Below are 21,103 nucleotides of genomic sequence, written 5' to 3'. Positions count from 1 at the left end.
CCTTTTTTTTTTTTTTTTATACTTTGGAGACAAGGTCTCACTCTATCCCCTAGGCCAGAGTGCAGTGGCATGATCACAGCTCACTGCAGCCTCTACCTCCCCAGACTCAGGTGATCCTCCCACCTCAGCCTCCCAAGTAGTTGGGACCACAGGTGTGCACCACCATGACTAACTAATTTTTTAATTTGTAGAGATCTGGTCTCACTATGTTGCCCAGGTTGGTCTTGAACTCCTGGGCTCAAGCAGTCCTTCCACTTCAGCCTCTCAAAGTGCTGGGATTATAGCTGTGAGCCACCATGTCCAGCCTAAATAGACTAATTGTTGTAGAAGTAGAGAAGCTGTAAAAGAGGTCTCTCACCACCACCACCACCTAAAAAGAAAAAAGCACCAGGTCCTAAAGGTTTTATAGGCAACTCCAAATAATCTCAATGTTTCTTCAACTGTTCCAGAGCCTAAAAAGAAGGAAAACTACCAAATTATTGTAATGAAGTGAGAATACTGACACTGAAACCTAAGAGAGGTTACACAAAAACAGAAAGCTACAGATTCATCTCATTTATAAATATTGTTTTTAAAATCTTAAAATATAAGCAAATAGAATTCAGTAGTACCTGTAAAAATAACACATCATTCCGGGAGTGCAAAGATGGTTAATTATAGAAACATAATTCATTATGTTAACACAGCTAAGGAGAATAATCACAGGCTCTTCCATAAATTTTTATTTTTTGACAGAGGTGCAAGAACACGTCACCCCTGTGGGCCAGTGGGGCTCCAATGTCCTGGGGACCCTAGTAAGACTGCAGGAAGCATGACTCAGAAGTGTTCACTTGAGAGCTGCTCCTGGAGGCATTAACTTCCCAGCCTTTCTGGGTTGAGCACTCCAGGGGCCAGAGGGTGACGGGTGACGGTGCTGAGAGTTGCAAGCTATCACATCAGCCTGTGTGGCAATGAGGGGTGCTGAGAAGATCCAGAAGGTTAATGCCAGTAGAGAACGCTATGGCTGCAGGCCTCAGGGAGAGCTGGCAAAACTCGAAGTTCTCCAAAAAAGGGGGCTGCACCTTGAGGGCACAACTTACCACACCTTCAGTAGAACATTGGGATGGTGATGGACCGGCTGGCTCTGGGAGCCTCTCTGGTCCCACTGGCACCAAGGAGAAGTAGGGGAGTGGGGTGACCAGGGAAACACACAGATGTTCCATTTTTATAGCCCCGCAGCTGCCAAGCTCCAACTGATCGGAAGAGGAAAGGGCTAAACCAATTCACATACTCACACAAAACCCTGTCAGAAGGAGCTTCACTATGAAGCCAAGAGAATTCCTGCCAGCCTGGAATTCTACTCTAGTCCTTTCTCCACACACAATCCCACAAGTAGCTGGTTCAGAAGAACTCACTTCATCTAAAGGGGAGTTATAGTAAAAAAGAAATAGCACCAGACTTACACAAATATGTTACCGAAAAAAGCAGGAGAGGGAGGCAGGAAACAGGAAAAACAAACAGCAGATGAAAGACAATCACCAAAAAAAAAAAAGAAAAAAGAAAAAGAAAAAAAAGCTAACACGAAACAGATGATAATCATGAACAAAGAAGTCAAAGGGCTTAATGAATTTTAAAACAAGAGATCAAAGCAAAGATGTAATTGTTCAAAGAAAAGACACTCAAGACAGCCAAAGAAGACACTGGCAGAGCTCAGGAAAGAAGGGATTTTAAAAATAACCATCTCAGAAGGGAAGGTCATTCCAGAAACATCAAAAAGCTAGCCTTGCTGAGAACAGAAGATAGGACTGCAAAAAGCAAATGAAGGAGTTGGGAATGATTTAAAAAGAGCCAAGAGGCCGGGCATGGTGGCTCATGTCTGTAATCCCAGCATTTTGAGAGGCTGAGGCAGGTGGATCACCTGAGGTCAGGAGTTTGAGACAAGCCTGGCCAACATGGTGAAAATCCGTCTCTACTAAAAATACAAAAAATTAACCAGGTATGGTGGCAGGCGCCTGTAATCCCACCTACTCGAGAGGCTGAGGCAAGAGAATAGCTTGAACCTGGCAGGCAGAGGTTGCAGTGAACCAAGATCACGCCACCACACTCCAGCTGGGTGACAGAGCAAGAGGAAAGAAAAAGGGGGTGGTGGTGACAGAGCAAGATGAAAGAAAAAGGGGAGGGGAGGGGAGGGGGATGGAGAGGAGGGGAAGAGAGGGGAGGGGGGAAGGGGAAGGGAGGGGAGGTAAGAGGAGAGGAGGGAAGAGGAGGGAAGAGAAGGGAAGAGAAGGGAGGAGAAGGGAGGAGAAGGGAAGAGAAGGGAAGAGAAGGGAAGGGAAAAGGCATATGGCAGTATAGAGACAGAGAAAGTGAGAGGTAGGGCCAGGCACAGTGGCTCACACCTGTAATCCCAGCACTTTGGGTGGCTAAGGCAGGAGGATTGTTTGGGCCCAGCAGTTTGAGGCCAGCCGGGGCAACATAGAGAGGCCCTGTATCTACAAAACAAACACACAAAAAAAACAATTAGTGAGGCATGGTGGCACGTGCCTGTCATCCCAGCTACTCATGAAGCTGAGGCAGGACAGTTTGAACCCAGGAGTTTGAAGCTGCAGTGAGCTAGGATTGCAACACTGCACTGAATTTTCTGAATAACTAATGACATTGAGCCTGGGTGACAGACTCTGTCAAATGAAATACTAAGTGCTGGTGAGGATATAGAGCAACTACAACTCTCATTCTTTGCTGGGCCCTGGATTCTACCCTGGCTAGTACTTCTACTTTCTGAACTTTAGTTTGCCAATCTGTGAACTAAAGGGTTTGTCCTAAGGTTCTATGAATCAAACACATGTTTATAGAAACAAAGGTGGCAATATGTAGCAAAATATTTCAATCAGTCCTCTATTGGGATTATAGCTTAAGGAAGTACTGGTATCCCTTACCATCCAAACTCTTGCTATCAGAATGCTTCTTTTTCAAACTCAGAAACCAAATAGATTTGATAGTAATAGACACTTATAATTTGAAATCAGAAAAAGCTTTAAGCACTATATGATTATCATTATTTTAATGAAAAATCAGAAATACTCTAAGTGTTCAGCAATAAAGCAATATTATTTACAGTGCATCCAGACTAAGTTTCCTAAAACACAAATCTGATCACATCCCTCCCCTGCTTTAAGTCCTTCCATGGTTCCTACTGTCTATGTTAAACGTGGGTTTGAATCCCAATCTTGCCATGGACTGGCTGAACCTAGGAAAGTTAATTAATCTCTCTAGACCTTAATTTCTCATCTGTAAATAAAGTATCACACATACACAGATGTTCAAGAATGACTAACTGACACGGTTTGGCTGTATCCGAACCCAAATCTCATCTTGAATTGTAGCTCTCATAATTCCCACACGTTGTGGGAAGGACCCAGTGGAAGATAACTCAGTCATGGGGGCAGTTCCCCCATACTGTTCTCATGGTAGTGAATAAGTCTCACAAGATCTGACGGTTTTATAAGGGGAAACCTCTTCCACTTTGTTCTCGTTCTCTCTGCCTGCCGCCATCCATGTAAGATGTGACTTGCTCCTCCTTGTCTTCCGCCATGATTGTGAGGCCTCCCTAGCCATGTGGAGCTGTGAGTTCATTAAACCTCTTTCCTTTACAAATTACCCAGTCTTGGGTATGTCTTTATTAGCAGCGTGAGAACAGCTAATACAGGAATAATAATATCAACGCCTATGCCTTTTAAAAATACTACATACTAGAACTTACACATTCAAGGAAGTATTATCTCTTCATAACCATCGTTTTAAAAAAATTACTAAGTATATACTCTGTGCCAAACCCTGCACCAGTTCCCTTACATATATTTCTCCTCATCGACTATTCAGAGCCATCCTGTGTGGTAGTTACTATTTCCAGGCTTAGAAAGATGATTACCCAAGGCCACGTCATAAAATAACTCATAGCAGTTCTATTTGTAACAGCTCAAAGGTGGAAACAACCCAAATGTCCTTCAATGGATGGTTAAATATACCATGGTACATCTATACCATGGATTACTACTCAGCAATAAAAAGGACAAACTATTTTTTTTTTTTTTTGAGACGGAGTCTTGCTCTGTCGCCCAGGCTGGAGTGCAGTGGCCGGATCTCGGCTCACTGCAAGCTCCGCCTCCCAGGTTCACGCCATTCTCCTGGCTCAGCCTCCCGAGTAGCTGGGACTACAGGCGCCCACCACCTCGCCCGGCTAGTTTTTTTTTTTGTATTTTTTTTAGTAGAGACGGGGTTTCACCGGGTTAGCCAGGATGGTCTCGATCTCCTGACCTCGTGATCCGCCCGTCTCGGCCTCCCAAAGTGCTGGAATTACAGGCTTCAGCCACCGCGCCCGGCCAAAAGGACAAACTATTGACACAAGCAACCACTTGGGTGAATCTCCAGGGAATTGTGCCAAGTGGAAAGAGCCAAGCCCAAATGATTACACACTATATGATTCCAAGTATGTATTTTTGAAATAACAAGAGTTACAGGCATGGAGAATAGATCAGTGGTTGCCTGTGGTTAGGGACAGGGGAAGGGAAGATGAATGGATGCAATTCTAGAGAGACAGCACGAGGGATTTTTGTGGTGATCAGACAGTTCTAGCTATTGTGGTAGTAGTTGCATGAATCCACACAAGATAAAATTGCACAGACCTACACACACACATACACACACAAATGCATGTATGTAAAACTGGGAAAATGTGAATAAAGTCTGTGGATTGTACCAATGTCAATTTCCTGGTTTTGATATTGTACTATAGCTATGCAAGATGTTACCATTAGGGAAAACTGAGTGAAGGGTACATGAAACCTCTCTGAACTATTTTTGCAACCTTCTATGAATCTATAATTATTTCCAAATAAAAAACTTATTATTTTTTTGAGATGGAGTCTCACACTGTCACCCGGGCTGGAGTGTAGTGGCGTGATCTCAGCTCACTGCAACCTCTGCCTCCCGGGTTCAAGTGAGTCTCCTGCCTCAGCCTCCAAAGTAGCTAGGATTATAGGAACCCACCACCACGCACAGCTAATTTTTTGTATTTTTAGTAGAGATGGGATTTCACTATTTTGGCCAGGCTGGTCTCAAACTCCTGACCTCGTGATCCACCTGCCTTGGCCTCCCAAAGTGCTGGGATTACAGGCGTGAACCACTGTGCTTGGCCAATAAAAAGCTTTTTTTTTTTTTTTTTTTTGAGACGGAGTCTCATGCTGTTGCCCAGGCTGGAGTGCAGTGGCGCGATCTCGGCTCACTGCAAGCTCCGCCTCCCGGGTTCCCGCCATTCTCCTGCCTCAGCCTCCTGAGTAGCTGGGACTACAGGCGCCCGCCACCGCGCCCGGCTAATTTTTTGTATTTTTAGTAGAGACGGGGTTTCACTGTGGTCTCGATCTCCTGACCTTGTGATCCGCCCGCCTCGGCCTCCCAAAGTGCTGGGATTACAGGCTTGAGCCACCGCGCCCGGCCAATAAAAAGCTTTTTAAAAGACGTATTCTCCAGTATGACGGCTCTGATAAAGAAGAAAATAAGTATCCAAGCTTCTTTTCCACAACCCTCAACAACAAAGTGCCATCACAAGGCCTGAGGTCTCTGAAAGAGTCTGGGACTCATATGAGAGCTCTGCCTTCCCAGGGATAGTCTGCAATCCACATTTGTCCTCTTTCCTTTAACCAACACTGAGGCTGGCTAGGAGTCAGGCCTTGTATTGGAAGCTAAGTGATATGAGATGAATGAGTTATGATCCCTTCCCAAGTGAACACCCAATCTAGGGATAAAAAGGCGTAATAAGATAAGAATTTGGGCTAAAAGTCAAACGATTTCTGTCCTCATGGAATCACTTACTAGCTTTCTTATTTTGGACCAATCCATCTTCTGGCATCTTGGCCTCTCAATCTGCAAAATTCAAAAGAATGAAATATAAATGTATATTTTTAACTTAATCTGGGACCCCTGGGAGGGTTCAAGGATATATGTAACTCACATGAAAGTAGATAACTGTATCCCTTTTTGAAGAAGAAGCATTACATTTTTTTTTTTTTTAGACTCTGGGAATCTGAATGTTTTAACTTTTATCATGGACATTTTCAAGCATATACAAAAGTAGAGTGTACATATTGCCAATCTTTCAAGTGATCCGCCCACCTCAGCCTTCCAAAGTGCTGAGATTACAGGCATGAGCCACCAAGCCTGGCTAATTTTTTGTATTTTTAGTAGAGACGGGGTTTCATCATGTTGCCCAGGCTGGTCTTGAACTCCTGAGCTCAGGTGATCCGCCTGCCTAGGCCTCCCAAAGTGCTGGGATTGCAGCCATGAGCCACTGCACCTGGCCAACTACTGAGCCAATCTTGTTTCATTTATTCCCTCCACATTATTTATTATTTACTGCTGAATCACTTTAAAGCAGGCTTACCGGCCCATAAAGGGCTGGATTTTAAAATTCAATTTCTAAGGCCCCTTCCAGTCTAACATTCAATGATTCTAATAGATCTCTCAGGTCCCTCCTTCTCTAATAATTCACGATTTTAATAGGGATGGAAGAAATAAACTAAAGATCTAACATAACATTTCATAATATTCCAGGTGCCACAAAAGTTCATTCCCTTTCATGAGAAGAACTAAATTTTAAACATGGAATTCTAGGACATTTATGATTTAACCTCCAGCAGTGTTCCAACCTCTCTCACCCCTTCTCCAGATCGCAACCACCTTCCCATGTAGCCTGCAGTTTCTACAGTTTTGCTCCTACTCACTATGTACCTTTGTACAGGCAGTACCTTCTACCTGGAATGTCCCTGAGCCCCACCCATTTTCTTCTTGCGTCTCAGCTTGAAGTCCCCTCCCCAGTGAAGACTTCTAGCACCTCTTGCCTCCACAGAAGGGTTTAGTGTGCTCCTTTAGCCCTGGAAGCTGAGTGCCTGTTGCCACACAGGGAATAGCACTGTTGGTCACTCTATGCAGCAAACCCAACTACCAAGGGGCCAGACAGAAGTCCAGGTTTGAAGCCAGTAGGCATAACAAACACTAGGGCCCTGCTTTCTCACCTCTGAATAGAATAGAGAAAAATATCAGCTCTAAATAAAGCAACAACCTGAGAGCAACAGTAAATGCAAACAACATTCTATTTCAGAGAACCATAGGGAATGGTGGAGATTGAGACCAAATGGGACAGAGTATCTTGTCTAAAGGAAGTCGTCTCTACTCAGTGTCAGTTGATTGTTGACTGGCAGGAATTTGGGTCCAGTGTGGCCAGCTCTTCCATTTTTTTCAGGAAAAACCAGAAATCCAGATTTGCATGTGAAATCTCCCAATTTTCACATGTCAGCAACTAAAAAGCATTAAAGGCCCATTGCAATGACTTTCAAGGTTTTCAGGCTATGGTAATGATTTCATGAGGGTCCACTTCTACCCATCCAAAGGAAACATCCTATGGTAGGGACAAGTTTTATATCAGGGCTAACGGCGTGTTAATGGTTGTTAAACATGCTCCTCCATCCTGCACAGAGCTCAAAAGGACTACAAGTGTCATACAAAACCTTTCATATGAGGCCCCTGTCCTTTCAGGGCCTCAGTTTCCCCTTCTGTAAAATGAGGATACAAACCCTATTTGTGGCCAGGCGCGGTGGCTCACGCCTGTAATCCCAGCACTTTGGGAGGCTGAGGCGGGTGAATCACCTGAGGTCAAGAGTTCGAGACCAGCCTGGCCAACATGGTGAACCCCCATCTCTACCAAAAATACAAAATATTAGCCGGGTGTGGTGGTGGGCGCCTGTAATCCCAGCTACTCAGGAGGCTGAGGCAGGAGAATCACTTGAACCCGGTAGGTGGAGGACTCAGTCTCAAAAAAAAAGAAAAAAGCAACAACAACTATTTGTGAGTCAGCTATCAGACAGAAAACCACCTGGCCGAGGGCTGTCAGGGCCACATGCTTTTTACCTGCATCATCTCACTGAATTCTCAATGACCTCTGAGAGGTAAGTTCTATTACATCCACATTTTACTGTTAAGAAAACGGTAGCTCAGAGATAGCAAGCAGTTTACCTAATAAAAACAAAAGCAAACTTCTTAAAAGCCCTTTCTCTCCAAGGGCTTAACTTATTTAATCCTCCCAGCAACTCTGAGGTGGGTACCATCAAAGGGGATTCCACCAAGGCAAAAGGCAGCCTCACTCCAATCCTCTAACCCAAGGCTGCTCAACAGAAATATAAAGTAAACCGCACATGCAATTTAAATGTTTTTTAGTAGCTGCAGTTAAAAAGTAAAAACACAGGTGAAATTAATAACATTTTATTTGACCCAGTATATGCAAAACATATTACAACATGTAATCAGTATTAAAAAGTATTGAGATATTTTACATTAGTTTTCTCGTATTAAGTCCCGTATTTTACAATATAGCACATCTCAATTCGCTATATTTCGAGGGTTATCAACTAGCTCCGTTGCAAGAGCTCAGTCAACTCAGGCGGCCAGCGGCCACCATAAAGGGCAATGCATTTACAATTCACTTATTAAATCCTGAAGTTAACAGAACCTACAGAGCCTCCCTTCCCTTGGTTTCGGAGGACACGCGAAAAATAACAATAGCAAAGAGTTCTCGAGCATTTCCTTCGCGCCAGACGGTGTGTTGTAGTTTGTCATCCTCGCAGTAAGGCGGGTGCTATCGCCCTCCTAGTTTGACCAAGCGAGAGGACTTTCTCCAGCCGGGCCCTTCCCGAGAGAACGACCGCCGTCCCGCTCCCCTGTTCGGGTCACAGGCCGGGCGCCACCCGGACAAGCCCCGGCCAGCTGTCACCCTAATCATTCCTGAAGGAGGGGCCGTCACAGTTACAGCCCATCAGGGTCAATCAGGAGGGGCGCCCGCACGGAAAGGTCACCTGCAAACCGAAGCGGCTCAAGAATAAGTTCCAGGACTTAAAAGTTCACCTCGAAACATTCAGGCTCCTCCTCCGACTCCTCCTCGAACTTGCGCTCAGAGGCGCCACCATTCGGAAGGAGCCCAAGCCACGCGCCGCTCGCCCTCCTGCACTCCGAGGGCAGCCGCCGCCTCATGCGACTCGAGAACGCTAGAGGGCGCCGCTTCCGAGAGCCCGCAAGCGGCTTCCGGGGGCTCTCGCGCCGACCTGGACGCAGAGAAGCCAGAGACTTTTCGTTTCCGGCTGCCGCAGCCGCTTCGCTGGTGCAGGTAAGCTCCGCGCACTCTCGGCCGGTCCCGAGTCCGCCTCCCTCAAGGGTGGCGCGAGCTCTGCCCTTTAACCGGAAACGTCTCCCTGCTCACCCCGCCCGCGCGCAGACGCAGTGCTGAGCCCACAGCTACCGGACAAAGAGTGACGCCCGGAGCTGGAGTTATGGCGGCAACGGAGCCGATCTTGGGGGCCACTGGGAGTCCCGCGGCGGTGCCACCGGAGAAACCGGAAGGAGCAGGTTCGAGCTCAGACCCTGAGCTTAACTCTGTGGGCTCCTCGCTGCCGAAGGCCTCACCGCCTGCCCCGGAGCCCTCCAGCCCCAACGCCGCGGTCCCCGAAGCCATCCCTACGCCCCGGGCTGCGGCCTCCGCGTCCCGGGAGTTGCCCCTTGGGCCAGCACCCGTGAGCATCGCGCCTCAGGTCGAAGCCGAAACGCGCTCCCCACCAGGCCCCGCCGGTTCTAGACTCGGCCCCGAGACGTTCCGCCAGCGTTTCCGGCAGTTCCGCTACCAGGACGCGGCGGGTCCCCGGGAGGCTTTCCGGCAGCTGCGGGAGCTGTCCCGCCAGTGGCTGCGGCCTGACATCCGCACCAAGGAGCAGATCGTGGAGATGCTGGTGCAAGAGCAGCTGCTCGCCATCCTGCCCGAGGCGGCTCGGGCCCGGCGGGTCCGTCGCCGCACGGATGTGCGCATCACTGGTTGAGCGGTGGAACTGCGGGCGGCCAGGGCCGGGCGCTCTGTGTAGACTGGGGCCATGATCGGGTCCGGAGACCTGAGCCTAGGAGCCCACTCCATGTTAATGAAAAATGAGTTTTGGCAGCGCCTGTGGTCTGGTGTGTCTCTTTCATTCGTTCTTTATTGGGTTTATTTTACCAAGCCTATTTACCACCGCCTTTCTGGCTGGTGCCGAAACGAAGTTGGGAGTCCCTAACAATAAGGCCTTCGTTGGCTATAGTGGGATCTTTCGATGTTGTCTGAAACTGGGTTATCCCCTCTACCACATATGGGAAGTTTTTCACCTGAGATCCCAAGGACCCACTTGGGTTTCTTACACGCAAAATAGCTGGCTTTATTAAATGCTTACTTGACTGGCTACCTCTATACCAATATGAGCACCAACTTGCACCTGCCCTTTGGGTACAGGCTTCCCAAAATGTCCAAGTTACTGAGCCATTTTAATGTGAAGTGTTTACTGCAAACCTTCACAGAGATAGGCTAGTTCCTGTGAGCTCTGGCTTATGCCACCAGACTTGCTCAACTTCCTTGCCAAATTTTAGGCCTGTGGTAGGAATTAAGCAGAACTAGTTGAAATAATGGATTATTTACATTACGGAAGCTACTCATTTTAATGCAGGCTCCCTTTTGGTTAAACTAGCATAACTGTTTACAAAGGGAAGAAAGAATTTGGCAAATAATGAGGACCTGTTCTGAAATCTTAAACCTACTGTTTGCAGAGGCTTCTGCCCAACCAGGAAGGAGCTAGTTGGGGTCCATGGACAGCTTGGATTGGTCCCAGATGGGTCCTATTGCAGTGAGTGCCATTTGTTAATATAAGGAAGGCCAGACTTGTCTTCCTTGCACTGCTCTCAACAATCAAAATCAGCCCGCAGTTTACACCAGAAAGCATGAGTGAGACTGGGCTGGGAAGTTGGTGAGGGGCATTTTGCTTTTGAATATTAAAGACAAATTGAGAAGTATCTTTGCATTCTTGGGATTTCTTGGCAGAGTTTGCACCTGCCTCCCTGGAAAAAGATAGTTGTTTAGAAGGTAAGAACAGGCTTCTTTAAAAGGTAATGTTTAAAGAAGATTAAGGATAGGTGAAGGACAAGTGCAGTGGCTCACGCCTGTAATCCCAGCACTGTGGAAGGCAGAGGCGGTGGATCACTTGAGGTCAGGAGTTCGAGACCAGCTTGACCAACAGTGAAACCCCCATCTCTACTAAAAATACAAAATTATCTGGGTGTAGTGGCACATGCCTGTAATCCCAGCACTTTGGGAGGCCGAGGCGGGCGGATCACTTGAGGTCAGGAGCTTGAGACCAGCCTGACAACATGGTGAAACCCCCATCTCTACTAAAAATACAAAATTAGCTGAGCATGGTGGTGCACGCCTATAATCCCAGCTACTTGGGAGGCTGGGGCAGAATCGCTTGAAACCGGGAGGCGGAGGTTGCAGTGAGCGGTGATTGTGCCATTGCACTCCAGCCTGGGCAACAAGAGTGAAACTCCATCTCAAAAAAAAAAAAAAAGGTGAAGAACTTTATACAGTCATGCGTCCCTTAATGGGGATACCTTCTGAAAGATGAGCCCTTAGGCAGTTTTACTGTGTGAGCCTCATAGAGTGCACTTATGTAAACTAGACGGTATAACTTATACACACCTAGGCATTGTGATAGAGCCTGCTGCTCCTAGGCTACAAGCCTGTACAGCATGTGACTGTACTGAATACTATAGGCAGTTGTAACAATGGTATTTGTGCATCTACATAGAAAAGTTTCAGTAAAAATATATAATAGGCTGGGCGTGGTGGCTCACACCTGTAATCCCAGCACTTTGGGAGACCGAGGTGAGCAGATCACAAGGTCAGGAGTTTGAGACCAGCGTGGCCATCATGGTGAAACCATGTCCCTACTAAAAATACAAGAATTAGCTTTGCATGGTTGTGGGCACCTGTAATTCTAGCTACTCGGGAGGCTGAGGCAGGAGAATTGTTTGAACCTGGGAGGCGAAGGTTGCAGTGAGCTGAGATCGCGCCATTGCACACCAGTCTAGGCAACAGGTGAGGCTCGGTCTCAAAAAAAAAAAAAAAAATATATATATATATATATATATATATGTATGTAGAGATTGCGGGTCTGGACGTTGTTCTGGCTGGGTGATGAGTGAATGTGAAGATCTAGGACGTTACTGTACGCTACTCCAGAATTTATATAAACACCGAACACATTGACTAAATTTTTTTTTTTTGAGACAGGATCTCACTTTGTTGCCCAGGCTGGAGTACAGAGGCACAATCTAGGTTCACTGTAACTTCTGGCTCCCAGGCCCAGGTGATCCTCCTGCCTCAGCCTCCCAAGTACCTAGGAATACAGGCACCTGCCACCATGCCCAGCTAATTTTTGTAGAGATGGGGTTTCACCATGTTGCCCAGGCTGGTCACTACTAAACTGATTTTTTTAAACTTTCTTTCTTCAATAATAAATTAGCCTTAGTTCGTGATAACTTTTTGTTTTTGTTTTTCGTTTTGTTGAGACAGTTTCACTCTGTTGCCCAGGCTGGAGTGCAGTGGTAGGATCTTGGCTCACTGCAACCCCCTCCTCCCGGGTTCAAGCGATTCTCCTACCTCAGCCTCCCGAGTAGCTGGGACTACAGGCATGTGCCACCATGCTAATTTTTGTATTCTTAGTAGAGATGGGGTTTTGCCATGTTGGCCAGGCCAGTCTTGAACTCCTGACCACAGGCGATCTGGCCACCTTGGCCTCCCAAAGTGCTGGGGTTACAAGCATGAGTGACAGCACCCAGCCTTTTATTTAGAAACAGGGTCTCCAGCCTCAGCCTCCCTAAGTGGTAGGATTATAGATCTGAGGCACCCTGCCTGACCAACTTTTTTACTTTGTAAGCTTTTAAATTTTAACTTTGACTTCTGTAATAACACTTTGTGTTTACACACATGGTACAACTATACAAATATATTTTCTTTATATCCTTATTCTATGAGTTTTCTTCTAGTTTAATTTTTTAATATATATTTTACTTTTTAGATTTTTGTTAAACACTAAGACAAATCCACACATTAGCCGAGGCCTATGTAGTATGACCATCAGGACATCACTAAGTGATAGGAATTTTTCAGCTCCATTATAATCTTATGGGACCACCCTGTGTATGGGGTCCATGGTTGACAGAAATATTATGTGATGCATGACTGTAACTCAACAATATGTAACTGAAACAATATGTAACTGAAACGTAGCAACAAGAACCTGTTTTATTTTTTCCAAATACAGATACAGAAGTTTGCGTGTTTTGCAAATATTGCTTCAAAGCAACATTTCTATATACAGCGCCTTCTGTTTTAATAGCGCGTAAACATAGGTATGTATCCACAGTGCAATGTTGGCTCATCAAGGATCCACCTTGCATATACTTACCACTTAAAGAAAAAATGATTAGTCAAAGCGGAACTATTTTTGTCAAGGTAATTTTTTATAGGTGGATAGTTTTTCTCAAAAGACAAAACTTAGGTAGTGCACATACTTCTTTTTTTTCTTTTTCTTTTTTTTTTTTTTTTGAGACGGAGTCTTGTAGTTGTCACCCGGGCTGGAGTGCAAAGGCACGATCTCGGCGGCTCACTGCAACCTCTGCCACCCAGGTTCCAGCAGTTCTCCTGCTTCAGCCTCCCGAGTAGCTGAGATTACAGGCGCCCGCCACCACGCCTGGCTAATTTTTGTATTTTTAGTAGAGAAGGGGTTTCACCCTGTTGGCCAGGCTGGTCTCAAACTCCTGACGTCAGGTGATCCACCCGCCTCAGCCTCCCAAAGTGCTGGGATTACAGGCGTGAGCCACCGCACCCGGCTGGTAGTGCACATATTTCTAAATGGTAACAGCAATGTTTGCAAATAACGGTTTCCAGTGCTCCAACTTAGGGTTAATTCACCTTGACCCAGGAATTGGGAATGGAGCCCCTCAACATGGCTTTAAATTAGGGAAGCACACTGAGGTTACAAAACTTGGGGAATCTTCTCTGCTTCCCTAAGAACAAAAGTCACAATGAATGAAATGGGATTACTTCCTTTAGCAAAAACTTAAACAATAAACCCAATAATGGCCAGTCGGCAAAATTAGGGCAATTCAGTTTCTGCTTCCATTGTTGAACAAGACATGAAATTGACTACCTTAAAAGTTACAGCTTCCACAGATGTGATTAAAACTCAAATGTATTTTCAGAAAAGAAATATCAGTAATCTAATAATACAACAATCATCATACCTCACAGTTGTGGCTACAGAAAGCCATCCTGCTTCTTCCCTTTTCAGACTGCATAACAGAACTCTTACAGTGCAGCTGTCTGAACATACATGCCATGCACGCCTGTGCATTTCTTCCCACGCCAGAAATACCAACGTTAGCAGTGAGAAACAGCCTCTTGTAGAGGAATCGTCAGTTATAGATGTTATAGCCACATGTATTCTCTCTGATGGATCAGCTATAGCAGATCAGTTTATACTTGTCCTATAATTCATTATATATCAAATGGTGAGCAAATCACTAGACAGAACATTCCCTGAAATAGATTTTAGTACAGAGGCCTGAATTCATGTCCACAATGACCTGTGCTTAACTATTCCAAAGGTCGCTAAAGATACTGTTACTACTATTGAGATATTACTGGCTACTTCACGTTTACATAGTAAATGTTTGCAGCATATAACATTACAGACTCATAAACCCATAATTAACTTATAAGAGTTAATGGACAACTGTGCTTTGATTTTTGCCTTTAGTGATAAGAAAACGAAGTAGTGAAATGGGTCACTCCTCAAAGCATGGAACATTTTAACTTTGCCTAGTAAGGAAAAACAAAACAAAATATAGCAATTACATGTGGAACCGTAACCTGCAAAAGTAACACAAATATTGTCTCAAAAGGTACAAATAGGTTGTACCTGGACCTTAAGCAGCATAATCACCTTGATCTCACAAAATAATACAAACAGGAAATTTAAAATGTTAAAGTATAGTAACAAAACAATTCTGAAAACACTGACTACTGAACATACCCTTCAGGAAGGAGAAAAGCGGCACATGTATAATTTGAAGTTTGTTTACAACAATATAAAATAAGGTAATTCCCCAAACCACATTCTTTGTAACAAATCTTTACAGTGAAAGAGTTTGAAATTTTGGGAAACATTTTTGGACATTAAATAGAACGGGGAAGCTGTCAATATTAAGAAATGGGTAGAAAATGCTGTCCTTTGGGTTCCAGACCCTGCCTGCTTCAGTTTGGAATTCCTCCTAGATTTTTATTACTGTGAGATTCTAGTTCTTCCATAGGCTGTATGGGCTCTGCTACAAAAGCCATAACACAGCCAGCTCTGGGGTGAAAGCATACAAACTTGTCCCCAGTACCATGAAGTCATGCAAGAGATGTGGTGAGAAAAGTGAAGAGTCCTAAGGAGAAAGCAGGGCAGCCAAGACTCTGCTCCTTTCCAACCTCCACAGCGTGGTGAGCTCACAACATTCCCATGAAGCTAGAAAAGGAAAATGATGCCTGCTGCCCAAACACCATGCCAGGAAGAAACCAGGGAGGTGGCATGTGCCCAAACCTGACAGAAAAGTCAATTAAATAAACTGCAAATTGAATTTACAACTGTCTCCAACTAAACTTTTTTGGCTCTCATTCCATTTATCATCAGTGGCACGATTTCAAGTGAAGTTTGTGCAAAAAGACTCCCTTCATTCAATGATGTGCACAGAAGAAGGGAATCCCGAGTCTATTTGCTACCTTTATGGTAGGCTTCGAGATCAGAGTGTCCTCCCACAGCCAAAATGGCCTCTTTGTCCAATGTCCATCACACTCCTGGCCCAGATCCCTGAAGTCAGTCGGTGTCACGTGCATTCAGCATGCTAGGTTTATTTATTTAAATATGCGAAGCTCCTCCTGCAGGTGCCCCAGGATTGTGCTCCCATGAGTTTTGGGTGCCCAGTTTCATGTTGAGCAGCAGAGGGCGATCTGCTGCACCTTGCCCAGGTCCGTCAGCAGCTGCTTGATACAATGCTTGAGCTGCGGAAGCCTGGCCAGTGGCTCAGGGGGCTCCAGTTCCCCAGTGTAGTCCAGCCAGCTCTCCAACACTGTCGGCAGAAGAGAGAAATGAGACCCAGTGAGCTCCCAACACTTGATTTGCAAGAACATCAGCAAGCATTTCAGCACCTTATTCTATCAGACCATTCATGGGCAAGGGAGGAAGGGCCATTTCAGCCAACACTGTGTCAACACCTGCTCTGCAAAGTGGTACTCCCAGGACAAAACTCAAATGCTTTAGAGCAACACAGTCCAAAAGAACTTCCTGCGATGATGGAAATGGTGCGAGTTTGTGTCATCCAATATAGTAGCCACTAGCCATATGCAGCTATTGAGCGCTGGAAACATTGCTAGTGCAACTGAGGAACTGAATTTTAAATTTTATTCAATTTTGGTTAAACAGCCACACATTGCCAGAGGCTACTGTTACCAGAGTCTAGGAGTCTCGGAAGGAAGCACCTTTCTGAGTGTTACTACTCACTCTTTAAAAAGCTTTCCCAGTCGGGCGCGGTGGCACGTGCCTATAATCCCAGCACTTTGGGAGGTCAAGGCGGGCAGATCACAAGGTCAAGAGATCGAGAGTATCTTGGCCAATGTGGTGAAACCCCATCTCCACTAAAAATACAAAAATTAGCCAGGCATGGCAGCGCGCGCCTGTAATCCCAGTTACTCAGGAGACTGAGGCAGGAGAATCGCTTGAACCCAGGAGGTGGAGGTTATGGTGAGCTGAGATCATGCCACTACACTCTAGCCTGGGCAGCAGACTGAGACTCCGTCTCAAAAATAAATAAATTAATTAATTAATTAATTAAGGGAGGAGACAACCCCTCATATTGTCTTATGCCCAATTTCTGCCTCCAAAGAAAGAAGAAGTAAAAACTAAAAGGCAGAAATGAAATCCACCGGCAGACAGCCTGGTGCTGCACCCTGGGCCTGGTAGTTAAAGATCGACCCCAACCTAATTGGTTCTGTTATCTATAGGCTACAGACATTGTAGAGAAATGCACTGTGAAAATCCCTATCCTGTTTTGTTCCGATCTAATTACCGGTGCATGCAGTCTCCAGTCACATACCCACTGCTTGCCCAATCAATCACGACCCTCTCACAGGCACCCCCTTAGAGTTGTGAGCCCTTAAAAGGGACAGGAATTGCTCACTCAGGGAGCTCGGCTCTTGAGACAGGAGTCTTGCCGATGCCCCCGGCCGAATAAACCCCTTCCTTCTTTAACTCGGTGTCTGGGGAGTTTTGTCTGCCGCTCGTCCTGCTACATTTCTTGGTTCCCTGACTGGGAAGCGAGGTGAACGGTGGATGGTCAAAGCAGCTCTTTAGGCGGCTTAAGCCTGCCCCGTGGAATATCCCTGCGGGGAACTCCGACCAGCCTGAGCGACGCCCATCCTGAGCCGATCCTGAGAGCGCTCCCGGGTAGGCATTTGCCCCGGTGGGACGCCTCGCCAGAGCAGTGTGTGGCAGGCCCCCGTGGAGGATCAATGCAGTGGCTGAACACCAGGAAGGAATGGGCGCTTGGAGTCTGGACATCTAAAACTTGGTAAGACTAGTCTTTGAAACTTGCCCGCTCCGTTTGAGTGGAAGCGTGCCCTGATCACCCATGTCATGCCTTTATCGGTACTTTGGTTTTGGTTTTGACTTGGTTTGAATAGCTTGATAGGATTGGTCTTAGGAACTTGCCCACTCCATTTGAGTGGAAGCGTGGCCTGATCACCCACGGCGTGCCTTTATCGGCACTTTGGTTTTGGTTTTGACTTGGTTTGAATTGCTTGACAGGATTGGTCTTGGGAACTTGCCTACTCCATTTGCGTGGAAGCGTGGCCTGACCACCCACGGTGTGCCTGTACCGGCACTTTGGTTTTTGTTTTTGACTTGACTTGGATTGCTTGATATTTTGGTTTTGGTTTTGATCTGGCTTGGATTTCTGGATACTCTGATTTTGGTTTTGATTTTGGTTTGGTGTAAACTACAAAAGTGTGTGTGTCCCCTTTTTACCCGTTCTTTGTTTTGTGGTGGGCGTGATGTTTTGTCTAGAGGAAACATGGGAGAGGCACAAAGTAAGCCCACCCCACTAGGAACTATGTTGAAAATTTTCAAAAAAAGGATTTAAGGGAGACTATGGACTACTATGACACCAGGAAAATTTAAAACTTTGTGTAAGATAAGACTGACCAGCATTAGAGGTAGGTTGGCCATTAGAAGGAAGCGTGGACAGGTCCCTTGTTTCAAAGGTATGGCACAAGGTAACCTGTAAGCCAGGAAACCCAGACCAGCTTGTTTTAGATCACCCGCCCCCAACACACGGTGGTTCAGAGAACAGCAGCATAAGCGGCTGGCAGAGGCAAAGAGAGAGAGAGGAAGAGACGGAGAGGAAGAGACAGGGAGTCAACGAGAGAGAGAGAGAGAGAGAACGACAGAAGCAGAGAGAGAGAGGAAGAGACAGAGGCAAAAGGAAAATCAAAGAGAGAGAGAGACAAAGTCAAAGAGAGAAAGAAAGAGATATACAAGTAGTTAAGAAAAAAAAATAAGTGTACCCTATTCCTTTAAAAGCCATTATACCAATTCTAATTTGGACAAAACAAGGTCTTATTAATAGCAAAGGATAATTAAAATCCCAAACTTACAAGGTTTTCAACAAAAGTAAAGTTTGCTAAAAGTCAACAGTGTAACATGTATTACAGTAATTCTATTCTTGTGGCCTTAGACAGTCTAGTCCACAGACATAAAAAAAGGTTCGCGGCCGGGCGCAGTGGCTCAAGCCTGTAATCCCAGCACTTTGGGAGGCCGAGACGGGCGGATCACAAGGTCAGGAGATGGAGACCATCCTGGTGAACACGGTGAAACCCCATCTCTACTTAAAAAAATACAAAAAAGTAGCCGGGCGAGGAGGCGGGTGCCTGTAGTCCCAGCTACTCGGGAGGCTGAGGCAGGAGAATGGCGTAAATCCGGGAGGTGGAGCTTGCAGTGAGCTGAGATCCGGCCACAGCACTCCAGCCCAGGCGACAGAGCGAGACTCTGTCTCATAAAAAAAAAGTTCGCTTTGGAAAAGAATGGTTATCATCTTCCAAAAAAAAAAAGGGAAAAAAAGAGGGGGTGGAATTTATATAAAAAGAGTGTTATATGGTAAATTCTTGTCCTGAAATAAATTAACTGGTTGTTTAAAGAAAGAAATGTTTGTAATAAGTCAGAAAGTTAAGGCATGTCAAAAAAATTGCCTGTAAAAGTCGTGAAAGAAAAAAAAAAGGTTATAAAAAATCTGTGTTAAAAAAAGAATTTATGCAAAAAAATGTTGTATAATTTAAAAGTAACTAGGCCTCCTGAATGTAAAACTACTGAAAAAGAAAACAGTTTATGTGCAAGGTGTATAAGAAAAGCAAAATATACGTTTGGTAAAAGGATTATAAGGAGGCATAAGAATGTACATTTTTACCTACATTAAAAAGTTAAAAATTATTGTTTTGAAGGTTTAAGCAAGTTTTAAAATGTTAATTGTAAAGAACATTCTGTGTGTAAACATATTAGCTAAAGTTAAAGAAGTATCATCCAGTTTTTCTGTGAACTGGACATTAAAGCAAAAGCATAACAGGTTTTTCTTAAAGCACCAACCTGCTCTTTAGCAAAAATTATAAAAGGTTAAAAAGAGTCTATAAAATCTTACCTTATGGTCAAAACATTAAAAATTAAATAAATATATCTACAAGGTTTTATTAAAATTAGGTTTAACATTAATAACACACTAATATAAAGATAAAATTTAGCTTATCTTATATAAAAATCATACAAGAAGCATTGTTAAATGTAAAATGGTATTTGGCTTTCTTTGGTTTAAAAACTAATAAAAATAGGTGTTAAAGGAAATTTTTCGGTAAAAAGGCACTAAGGACTATAAAGTCTACTGCCAAGGTCCCCACATTTAAAACAAAAGGTCAATTTCTTAAAAATTATATACTTGGTTTATCTTCCACTTTCCTTTCTCGCAAAAAAAAAAAAAAACTAAAAGTCTTTTAGCACATGTACCACCCCTAGAATTTCCAGTAAACCAGCACCAGCCTAAAGATCACGTTCTCATCGAAAGGTGGAAAGAAGAAAACCTCGAGCCAGCCTGGGAAGGACCCTACCTTGTGCTGCTAACCACTAAGACTGCTGTTCCTACAGCAAAAAAAGGACAGACTCATCACACCCCAGTCAAGAAAGCACCACCCCCTCCAGAGTCGTGGGCCATAGTCCCAGGGGAAAACCCTACCAAACTAAAGCTAAGAAAAATTTAACTCTTTTATTAATCTATTCTATTACTCTTCCTTCTTTCCTCGTTCTATTGCTAACTATCTAGTTATTAATATAACCAAGTCAATTTCGCTTCAAACTATTGCATTTAATGCTTGCTTTGTTATACCCTGTGAGGACTTGCCAAGTCAAAGACAGCTTTCTACTTCAGAAAAGTACTTCTGTCCCTCCTGACTCTCCTTAGACTGGGCATTAGTAAACTAGGACCATTTAATCCGGGGAGATTTCGATAAAGACCCCAGTGCCAACCAGGATTGTTGCCCCCCGATGTACAGCTTTCATGCCATAGTTGGTCCAACGTTCTGTGGACCATAAAGAGCAAGGATGGACTGCCCCAACTGGTTTTTGTAATTTCCCTAAAACCATACATTCATTTTACTAGAGGATCATAGAAGTTAAAGACTTAAACTTTAGCAATTAAGATAGGATACCAAAATGCAAATGCCTGGTTAAAATGGATCAAATATTCCATCTGCACATTAAACAAAAGCAATTGTTATGCTTGGGCACATGGCAGGCCAGAGGCCCAGATTATCCCCCTTCCACTAAGGTGGTCCTCCAGTCAACCAGGCGTAGGCTGCATGATAGCTCTTTTCCAAGATTCTACAGCCTGGAGTAATAAGTTATGCTAAGCTCTCTCTGCTATATCCCAAAGTCCCTGCGGGTCAGCCCCCGAGGGCCATCCAGCTTCCGTCTCCCAACACTAAGTTCACTTTGTGTCTCTCACGACAGGGAGGAAAGTTAGCATTCTTTGGAGACCTGAAAGGATGCAGTGAGCTTAAGAATTTTCAAGAGTTTATCAATCAGTCAGCCCTTGTTCA

General features: G+C 44.9%; 3 protein-coding genes across 16 annotated transcripts in view; 1 reads left to right on the top strand and 2 right to left on the bottom strand.

The window, feature by feature from the left end:
• CNBD2 (cyclic nucleotide binding domain containing 2) overlaps window positions 1–9,249 on the bottom strand; it is a 77,979-nt gene extending 68,730 nt beyond the window's left edge. For both annotated transcript variants that reach the window (XM_065523045.2, XM_005568887.5), the window contains exons 1-2: window positions 8,929–9,249; window positions 5,848–5,898 (exon numbers count right to left, since the gene is read on the bottom strand). In XM_065523045.2, the coding sequence (XP_065379117.1) occupies window positions 5,848–5,898; window positions 8,929–9,054 (177 nt within the window). In that variant the 5' untranslated portion in view covers window positions 9,055–9,249. The remainder of the gene's footprint in view (window positions 1–5,847; window positions 5,899–8,928) is intronic.
• On the top strand, window positions 9,132–10,011 carry SCAND1 (SCAN domain containing 1). Its single transcript, XM_005568888.4, has 2 exons — window positions 9,132–9,187; window positions 9,296–10,011. The coding sequence occupies exon 2, from the start codon at window positions 9,351–9,353 to the stop codon at window positions 9,888–9,890; it is 540 nt and encodes a 179-aa protein (XP_005568945.2). The 5' UTR covers window positions 9,132–9,187; window positions 9,296–9,350; the 3' UTR covers window positions 9,891–10,011.
• Window positions 10,012–13,156: 3,145 nt separating this feature from the next.
• PHF20 (PHD finger protein 20) overlaps window positions 13,157–21,103 on the bottom strand; it is a 189,335-nt gene continuing 181,388 nt past the window's right edge. For all 13 annotated transcript variants that reach the window (XR_012419325.1, XM_074005202.1, XM_074005207.1 and 10 more), the window contains one exon: window positions 13,157–16,041. Coding sequence is in view for 12 of the 13 variants with exons in the window: in XM_074005202.1 (XP_073861303.1) it covers window positions 15,899–16,041 (143 nt within the window). In the remaining variant the exon portion in view is untranslated. The remainder of the gene's footprint in view (window positions 16,042–21,103) is intronic.

This window comes from Macaca fascicularis, chromosome 10, assembly GCF_037993035.2.
Source record: "Macaca fascicularis isolate 582-1 chromosome 10, T2T-MFA8v1.1".
In the NCBI taxonomy this organism is placed as follows: Eukaryota; Metazoa; Chordata; class Mammalia; order Primates; family Cercopithecidae; genus Macaca; species Macaca fascicularis.
The sequence above is the reverse complement of the archived record's forward strand: the minus strand, read 5'-3'. Positions and strand labels throughout refer to the sequence as shown.